Source organism: Pezoporus occidentalis, unplaced genomic scaffold (genome assembly GCF_034315485.1).
Source record: "Pezoporus occidentalis ecotype Australia unplaced genomic scaffold, CSIRO_AGI_Poc_V1 ctg29, whole genome shotgun sequence".
Taxonomy (NCBI): domain Eukaryota; kingdom Metazoa; phylum Chordata; class Aves; order Psittaciformes; family Psittacidae; genus Pezoporus; species Pezoporus occidentalis.
The window spans coordinates 6,271,140-6,281,251 of NW_026914829.1; the positions used below are offsets into that span (position 1 = coordinate 6,271,140).

Sequence of the window (10,112 nt, forward strand, 5' to 3'; positions counted from 1 at the left end):
GATTTCTTTATTGAGTATCAACAGAACAACAGACAGGGTTGCTGTGCAAAATTACTACCCTGGTTCTGAATGGTCAGTTTCAGACATTCACCACTTCATCAACAACATCTAGCCTTATATTTGTGACTTAATAGTGAGAAGTTTCCTCTCCCTCATAGAGCAGCTCTTTAACTCTGTGTTTACACGAACTAAATTAGGGAACACAGCAACCTGACCACTAGTTTCCTCCCTTCACTCAGAATCAAATCAAGAACATTTCCACCAAAAATTAACAACATGGTACTGTTTACACTAAACAGCGCTTCCCTCACATGTTTAAAATGTGCTCCACTACAGAGCAGCACATAAAGCCTCTAACATATGCCTTGACCTAAAATTCTTCATAGCTCGGGCTTGCCCAGTCTTATTGCTTTGGAAAATAAATCTGTGTAGCAGTCACACCACATTATAAAACAAAGTTTCAAACGACAGGCTTTTTATCTCCCTAGCTCAGGGCACAAAGCTACTTAAAAGCCTTGTCATTCTCCTACCACTAGGCGTCACTGTCTTCTGCCGTGATCATTAGACCTTCACCTGAGGTCCAACACTTCACCCTGGAACCATCAGAGAAATGCTATGAGTGGGAGAACACTCACCACAATTTGCCAAGTCCATATATCTGAAAAGGGACCCTATTCCTTAGGTCAAGGAAAGCTTTAGTGACGTAGCAGATAAAGTGCAAAGGACTGTTAGTGTCACTTTGTATGGTCTTTGAAGTAAAATAAACCAGTAGAAGAACAACTGAACTCTTAAAGGAGGCAATACAGGCTTTCCCCCACAGAGGAGCCTCCCCAGGTTCTAAAACCCTCTGTAACTAAGAAAACTTCAAAAAATAAGAGGAACCACGACAGAAGTACTAATAGAACTAATTACATGACCCCTCACGTGGGACCTACAAAGAAAATAATTTTACTAATCAACCAGCAATCTTTTCAAGCACAGAAAGGGAGCCAAACATTCTGTTGCTGTCTTTTGTATTTTATGGACTTCAAGTCCAGAAGTGACCACTATGATCGCCTGGCTAGACCACCAGCATAATAAATGCCTGCATCCCCACATGCATCTTCGTGGTGGATATGAACTCCTCCCATACTAAGGGCAACCTGGAAACTCACTTTGACAGCGAACACTCAATTATCTTCCTTTTCCTCAAGTGCGCTTAAAATAAGGAAAAAAGAACCCAAAACGAAAAACAGAAAAAAAAAACAAACCCCACACCCCAGCTGTGACTGCATTCTACCACTGACCAATTCAGTCACTTGGAATGACTAAATGGCACACAGGAACTAGGTACCCATGCATACCTAACTCACATCATAATTGATCTTAATAAACAATGTAACTTCCAGTAACAGTATCTCTGACATGTATGAACTAGGATTCAAGCTGAACTTGATTCAAGCTGAGCTTAATAGCCAAATTAACTGTAAAGCCTCTTGGAAGCATTAGGACAAAGGATGCCATTAGAGAGCACATCACTACTAGATCATGAAATATTGTCCAACCTGACAAAATTTTGGTGTATATCTTAAGAGGTTGACTATCTTGTGTGTATGCACATACAAAACAGCAAAAATCCATTAAAATACTTCTGGTGCACACAGAATCCGACCAGCAAAGAAGCACTATGTTAATGAGCTTCATGCAACAGCTTCTATTTCACAGGCAAAGAATTATTCTGCATTGTATTCGTTTGCCACCCTATAAGGAAACAGCTATTTCAGTGTCACATCCTCTTCTTTTGATGTGTTTCACCATTTAATTTTCCGTTTTCCACTGCTTTATTTTCAAAATTCCAGTCAGTTGGGTTCAGAAGTTGCTGAGTTTTTTTGTACGTCCAGTATGGGTTAAGTACTAGTGTAACGGCAAATAATCCCGAGAATAGAACAGTAAAATGAAGAAGTCCCAGATTTTCTACCACAGAATTCCAATTGAAAATACACACCCACCACATGTGGTAAGTAAGAATCATGCGGCAGTGAAACAGGTGGATCATCACCCACTGGTTTGCTTTCCAGAAAAAGGTGTTAGCACAGCCAGCCTAGAAAAACAAGAACAGAAAGTATGCAGAAGTGAGATTGTTACTTCAACATAGTGAACTGAGGAATCTCTAGAACTAATGCAAATACCCAGCTTTCATGAACACACACTCTCAGGCATTTTTTCCATGTACAGCTATGATATTCCACACGCATACCACACCCCAAACTCAGAACAGATCTATACCATCTCACTATCCACATGCACACGTTATCGCACAAAAACCTGTATGAAGGACTACAGAAATATCATGATGACAAAAAGAAGGTATCACAGTAACATGGGTCCCAATTATATGAATGCAGTTTTACTTAAAAGCTACCTAAACGAACTGCACAGATTACCTGTGAAAAGTGAGATATATGAAAACTGTTACAAACAAAATTACCATGGTCTTACCTTCAAAAGCATCCAGGAAATGCATGTTGAGGGAGTACTCATCTCCAGCAACATTCCCATCAAAGGCAGATAATGTCCAGATTTCACATTAATCACTAGACCAGCCAAGCCACCAAAAGCTAGCAAGTGATGAGCTACCAAGAACGCATCAAATGTTCTAAAAATAACATTGGACACGTGAACAGCTACATTTTCAAGCAAGAAAAATCCAGCAGCTATTAAACAGTTAAACCAACTCCAATTTTGCTGTGAATACACTTTGTCAGCATGAAAAACAGGATCTACGAGCAAAGCCCATAGCCCAGCAACACAACTCTGAAGTCCGAACACACCACGTGTGACTGCCATATTCCAAAACACCTTCTCCTTTGCATACAAGGCATGATAAGTGGTACTTATCCATGAAGACAACCAGTGAGACAGAAGGAATACTCCCAAATAGATTAAAAAGCCAGCAGCTAAAAATGTCAAGCGAACTTCCCATAAGAGATAGTCCCATTCAAAAGTGGTCCCAAACACTGGATCAGCATTTGTAGGATTCATTTCTTCTTCTTTGACACTTCTCACCCGCACTATAGTCTCCTTTATGGCTATTCAGCCCCTGCTATTATGCAAATCAGAAACCATGAACTCTTCCATCTGGAGCAAGGAGGAAAAAAAAAAAAAGTGAATTTCTAAGTCATCCATATACATAGGTTCTAAACCATAGAGAACTCACTTCCCCTGCAGTTACAACTTTAGTCCTGTTGCATTAGGCACATTCATCCCAAAGACAGGCAGACAGACAAAAAAAAAAAAACAAACGACAAACTTAAGTGTGTTTAACAACGCATTTAACAATTGGCCTGCAAAATCTGTATTAGCACAAAGTAGTGCTCTGAAACAAAAGCTGAGGAGGGCAAATTAGGAAGGCAAGAAAGAGGAAAATACAAAGAAGTAAATACAAAGAAGTAAGCCCTGTTTTCTTACTTACGGAACTTTTACTTCAACAGCAACAAGCAGTTATTCACCTATGCTATTATTCTCCTACTCCTCTGCTTTTATCTCACTGACTTTCCACCACTTCCTATGGCTTTGGGTGCAATTCAGATACAGACCTAGGATATAAAACTAAAAACTTAATTCAGTGAGCAGGACCATGTACATAGAAAAGGGCTTTCAGGATCCTATCTCAAACCAAGACTTTGCAATCAGTCTCTGAACATTAAACCACTTTCCAACAGAAAACATATTGCAAAAATGCAAGAGTATGGAATGCAGACAAGCAACATTAATGTGTATTATTAACAACATTCGTGTCATTAACTGAACAGCCCAGCAGTAAGTGCATCAAGTTACCTGAAACTTCCTGAATACACTGTAGTTCAAAAAACAAGGATTTGTGGGGAGGGAAAAGCCAGGTAACAGACCCACTCAAGTCTGTAAACGCTCCAAACTGCAACGCGTTTGGGAGTTTGGTAGGCGCTAGATGAAAAAGCCACAGCGACCACCGAGTTCAGATCCCCTGGTGAGATGCCCCAGCCTTGGTTCACCATGCAGCAAACGCCACCATCAACCCACACCCCGTAAGGACCTGTACTCGCAAATGCCTTTCTCCAAGACAGGGGAGTTGGCTGGCAGCTTCTGCCTGAGGACCCCACTCCTGCCCCAGAGCCTCACACCGGACTAGACCGACTCGAAGGTGGAGTCCCAGTAGCACCCTCCTCCCCCAGTCTCCGGAGGAAAAACAGGGTAAAACACGCCAGTCCCATGGCAGGAGCAGGCCCTGAACAGCGCGATCCACCGGACCAAGCCCAGCTGCAGCACGGCGCGGGCAGCACCTGCGTTCCCACGCAAACACCGGCACAACAACCCCGTCCCCACCCGCCCCGACGCCGCCGAGCCCCTCACGCAGACCTGGGGTGCCGGCCCAGGCGCACAGACCTCGCTCACACCCGCAGTTCCTCATCCACAGCGCTGCCCGAGATGGGGGCCGGCCGCTCCCGGCTCCGGGACTGCCCCGAGCGGCAAAGCCGCCCCCACCGTCTCCCCGGAGCGCCCGGCCAGACCCGACCAGCAGCACTTCCCACAACCACCCTCCACAGCGCAGCCGCCAGACGCTCTTCTGCGCATGCGCCATTCTTCACCAAACAGCAGGCTCACCACCACCACCACCAGGTTAATAATAATTAACAGATACCTGATCAACAATAGTAATAAAAAGTAGCAGCGATGCCATTGCCAGTGCCTTTATGTGTAATTATCCAGTTTCATTTAAGACAGCAAATTATTAAATGATGTCAGAGTTCTGCTACATGATTCTGTCCATACTTGTGAAAATTGGTGCTGTCAGCCCAATGACTCAGCCTCGCTGAGTCTTGTGAGCTTCACCAGCGAGGTTCCTGAACCTCAGCCGTGCTTCAGCCCCGCACCCACAATGCAGTTTGGCTTCAACATGAGTGATTGCAGTGACTGGGATTTTTGCCAGGGAAAGGCTCAGTTCCACTACAGACCTGGTGCTTCCACCAAAACAGCGACCAAAACCACCACCACCATCACCAAAAAAAAAAACAAGCCACAGCTTTTTTTTTTTTTTTTTTTTTGCACAGAGGATTGTCTAGAACAATCAAAATCCTGAGCTGGGTCTGCCTGTGGTGAGAGACCAGAGCTGGGAAATCAGTCATAGAATCCCAGAACGGTTTGGAGTGGAAAGGACCTTAAAGATCATCCAGTTTCACCTGACCTGCCATGGCAGGGACACCTTCCACTAAACCAGGTTGCCCCAAGCTCCATCCAACCTGGCCTTGAACAGTGCCAGGGATGGGGCAGCCACAGCTTCTCTGGGCATCCTGTGCCAGTGCCTCACCACCCTCACAGTAAAGAACTTCTTCCTTATATTAATGTAAACCCACCCTCTTTCGGTTTAAAGCCATTATCCCTTGTCCTATCCCTCCATGCCCTTGCATGAAGTCCTTAAGATTTTATTAGGTCTCTTTAGGTACTGGAAGAGAAGGGTGCTATAATGATCTTCCCCCAGACTGAACAACCCCAGCTCTCTCAGCCTGTCTTCATACAACAGGTGCTCCAGTCCTGGAAGTCTGACATGTGCTCGGTTTCTAGGTAGGGAGAGGGAAATCTCACCATTCCCTGTGGAAAGCTGGGTCCAGCCACAGTAGCAGGATAACTGGGCAGGAGGCATTTGTGCATTTGCTTGTGATTGCTAATGTGATACCCTGTCCCTGATGGACCCTTCTGATCTCTGTGAAAACTGACATCTGTTCGTATGCCACCTCAGTAGTTTAGATATGGGCAGCCAGCCTCAGCAGTGTATGGGAAAAGCCTGGAAAGAAAGTCTACTGCTCATGTCTCCCTTTACTGTGCTGGATGTGGGGCATTACACCTTTCCTCCTAGCTCCTCTGCAGACAGCCCTAAGGGACACCAGGGTTTGGCTGAAGCTGTGCCCACACACCTGTGTGTCACCGCTGTGAATCGTAGGCAGAGCACACCTCCCACTGCACTACCAGAAACCTCTTCTCTGTCGAGCACAGCAGGCCCAGGCTCAGCAGCAAATACAGGGAAAAGAAATTTCAGCCAAAATACTTATTTAAGGCAGAGACCGCACTCATGATCAAGTGGCAGAGATCCTAATGATGTGCACTAGCAAGCTGGCCAAATCCTCATAGAAGGATTTGTCTTTGCACGAAAGGAGAGTGGATTCGTGTGAAGCTTTTGGATATGGTCAGATTCATTTACTAACCCTGAAGGGGCAAAAGGGCTGTAGGGCCTGAGAGATCACTGAGCTGGTAATCTTCCCAATAGATGAAAAATCTGCTGTTACTTAAACTTCTCAAAAGGTTTTAGCCCCCTATTCCCAAAGCTTTAGAAAGCTTGCACATTTGCAGACACAGATCCATGCATATATGAACAACTTGTGCTGACCTGTCATGTAATCCTATATTTTCAGTGACATGCTTCTTGAATTATTTTTTTTAAACTGAAATTTGATTGCTTACCACTTATTAATCTGCAGTCTGCATTCAAGTCTATGGGAGTTTACTACTACTTGTGAGAGCTTTGCTTCAAGTCTGTGGGAGGCTTACTACATGCCTGCCTCAAGAAACTTTGTGGCAATACCAAATGTGTAATCTCACTTTGTTAATGTTTTACACCTACCCTCAAAGCTCTCCTGATTCTTGTCCAACAAGTACTTATGCAGTATTCCTACATGCAAACTACAGTTACTCCAAGGAGCACTTTGAACATGCTGGTTTTAGGCATTTTTTCCTATCAGCTAGTAGGAAGCATACTTGACTTCTTTCAGAAAACCTGTATTACAAGGCTTTCATGTGTGCCAAGGATTCAGAAAGACTTTATACTGCATAACCTATTAATCTACCCAGGCTGGTTTGCTTTCCTCAGTACTCAGAGATCAGCACTGGTGTATGCAAACTCTTTTTCTGTTTTACTTATGGTCAGTTTTAAATGAGTTAACTCCTTATGCTCCAGAAAGGGAGTGATGATAGTTGCCTTGAAGCACTTGGTAGTCTCAAAATTAAAAAAAAATTCAGTTTGATGAGCATCCAGACTTTGATCTACCAGCTGTGGGGAAAAACTGCAGCTTTGAAACTGGCTGTTTCTACCAGTCTTTCTAGATAATTAAAATAATGTGTGAGAACTGGAGATTTTTTGCTCAGTCCGTCTCAAGATTACCCCCTATTTCTCTTTACTTTATGAACAGATAATGAAAATGCTGGAGGCATACAACCACTGTTGAGTAGTGCCATATTTCCCAGTCTCACTAAAAAAGCTCTCTTGGGTGTAGACACAGTTCAGGATGTGTGTCATACCCATGCTGATTCTGTGACGTCTGGCCATTCCCTGTCCACTATTTAATTGAACCTCACCAAGTACAGCCTTTGGGCAATTATTCCTTCAGTATTTCCTCCCTTCTCATTCTTTTACTTCCTTTCAAGGAAAGATATCCAATCCCTTTTTCTTCTAATCCTGATTTATTTCTGGTTTAATACAAGACACTCTCAAGATCGCTACTGCGTGTCAAATAACTTCTCTCAAGAATTTCTCTAAATCTCAATTTCTCTCTCCTGTTAGTCCTGCAATTAATCTACAACACATAAGATATTGCTGCTTCACCTCTTCTTTGCCCCCTTAAATTCATACCTCACTGCAAAGCCTTCTTAGTCTCTTTCCATTTTGCACGCTTCTCTTTAAGTTCCATGTACCATAAATATGTCTCTTGAATCACTGCTTAAATATGTTTAATCATGAATTTTTAGTTTTCGTCTTCTTCCTAACTCTATTAGAGCCCTGGTCAGTCAATGCTTCTTCATGCTCCTCCCTGAGGATTTTCATCTCCTAGTGTCCAGCATCACTGGTGTCACTATAACCACTTATTTTACCTTGTAGCAATAATAAGTGATACCAACTGTATCCAGTCCTGGTTATAAATACCTCAGTTGCTTCTGGTTGGCTTCAGGTAACTAGCATGAGGTGATGATACAAGCTTGGGTTTGCAGTTGAACTTTTTTATTCCTCCCTCACCAATCTACGTGTCTTAACAATGTTCACTGGCACAAGTTATTCTGCTTTAGTAGTTAGGCTCTTGCTTCACAGCTGTAGTCATGAAGGTTAGTCTAACTGGTGTTTCCGGTTTACCCAGAATCTCTAGTCCTTCTTTCTCTTTTTTCACACAGGTGCCTCCAGTGCCTCTTCAGGAATCAAAAGAAAAACCTGTGTCTGTCTTATGGAATGTATGCTTGTAATTTTTGAGCTTTATTTAGGTCCAGGTAGTCTTGCCTAAATAGAAACTAGGGACTTTACCAGCAGGCAAAAATGATGTTTGTCAAGTTAAAGCAGCCAGTGATTGGCATACCAGTGTGCATCTAGCAAAGGTTTGATCCCAGGTTACCACTCAGACCATCTTTCAGTGTCATGGTTTAAACCCAGCCAGTAACTCAGCACCACACAGCTGCTCACTCAGCCCCTTTTCCCCTTCCCCAGGCAGGATGGGAAAGAGAATGGAAAGAACATAAATCCCATGGGTTGAGATAAGAACAGTTTAATAACTAAAGCACAATATACTACTACTCCTAGTAATAATAATAATATTAATGATAAGGGATGTAACAAGGGGAGAGAATATAAAATTAAAAGGAAATGCACAATATAATTGCTCATCACCTGATGACTAATACGCAGCCTACCTGAGCAATGATTGCTTCCTTCTGGGTGACTCCCCCTGTTTATGTACCGGGCATGACGTGCTGTGGCATGGAATATCCCTTTGGCTAGTTTGGGTCAGGTGTCCTGTCTGTGCTTCCTCCCGGCTTCCCATGCCCATTCTCACTGGCAGAGCAGGAGAGACTGAAAAGTCCTTGGTTAGGGTAAGCATTACTGAGCAACAACTAAAACATTGGTATATTATCAGCATTCTCAGACTAAAGCCAAACCACAGCACTGCACCAGCTACTGGGAAGAAAATTAGCTATCCCAGACAAAACCAGAACATTCAGTAGAATCCACAGACAGCTTCAAGCAAAAACTCTCACATGAAAACTATCTGAGATGAAGTTAAGGACCTTACAATTACTGTTTGGCAGTGGTGGGCAGAACCCAGGAACATTTCTGTGGCCTCAGCCAGCAATCTAGTAAGTTTAATTTTGTGAATTTCAGTAAAATGACAGAAAATCCATAATGTTGACGAGGTTCTCAACAGCTTAAATGACTTTTTGGGATTAGCAGTCCATAGCACTGAAGAGGATGGAAGGTGACAAGCTAATTTCCTGTATTCAGCTTCATCCAAGTGGAGACATTCAGCTATATTACAAGTTGCAATACTGTGTAATAGTGACAACAGTATAAAGCAACGATTAATATTAGAAATGGAAAACAAATGGAAAGAAAAATAATTTTTGTTAACACATATTGCTAAGGGTAGTTGGAAGAAATGTAAGATATGTTTAATACCAGCTGAGAGTGAGCTTCCTTTATGTCAGGTTATTCTAGACTTGCAAATGATGTAAATTCTTTTTTATGTATCCTATTTAAATTTAGGATAAGAAGATGCTAAGTGTTTACCTCAGATACTCCTAAGAAAATTCCACAACCCCATATTAATGTAAGTAAACAGCACTTATCCAATCTCTTACAATATTTAATACAGTTTTTAATTTAACTAAGCTTCTGGTGCTGAAAAACCTTCATAATACCTCATTTCTCCCCAAAGCTAGCTTTATAGGCAGTGGACAGTAGCCAAGCACTTAATGTCTGCCACAAGTCTGTCAGTGTTAAATGAGCCTAGAGTTTTCATCATTGTCTGCTATTTACTTCATTATAGCAACTGTGTGGTGTGATGAAACAGAAGGCATCATCCAGCACATGACCAATGAACTAATTTATACCAGTTTGTGGACATGCCTTGTGTACGCTTTTTCCATTTCATTGTATTCCATCCTTCCTGAATTTTCACTTTCAGTAAAATGTAAACTGGCCTTTGCACTATTTCACTAGACTTTTGCATACTACTGTAGGTTCACACAGTCTAAGATGAAGGGTAAAACTTTGACAAGAGTCATATCCACAGAGGGGAAATAATATATTTTAAGGGTGAGAAGAAAAGAAAGAAAAATATGCAGAG

The 10,112-nt window shown here is 42.5% G+C and overlaps 1 protein-coding gene across 2 annotated transcripts; it reads right to left on the minus strand.

The window, feature by feature from the left end:
* Positions 1 to 1,215: 1,215 nt before the first annotated feature.
* Positions 1,216 to 4,491, minus strand: CLN8 (CLN8 transmembrane ER and ERGIC protein). 2 transcript variants are annotated; one of them, XM_062626275.1, is made up of 3 exons: positions 4,402 to 4,491; positions 2,479 to 3,117; positions 1,216 to 2,080 (listed from the first exon to the last, which is right to left on the minus strand). In XM_062626275.1, the coding sequence occupies exons 2-3, from the start codon at positions 3,019 to 3,021 to the stop codon at positions 1,766 to 1,768; spliced, it is 858 nt and encodes a 285-aa protein (XP_062482259.1). In that variant the 5' UTR covers positions 3,022 to 3,117; positions 4,402 to 4,491; the 3' UTR covers positions 1,216 to 1,765. The 2 variants fall into 2 exon arrangements, with proteins under 2 accessions (XP_062482259.1, XP_062482260.1); XM_062626276.1 differs by having other exon boundaries at positions 4,375 to 4,480.
* Between the last annotated feature and the right edge of the window lie 5,621 nt (positions 4,492 to 10,112).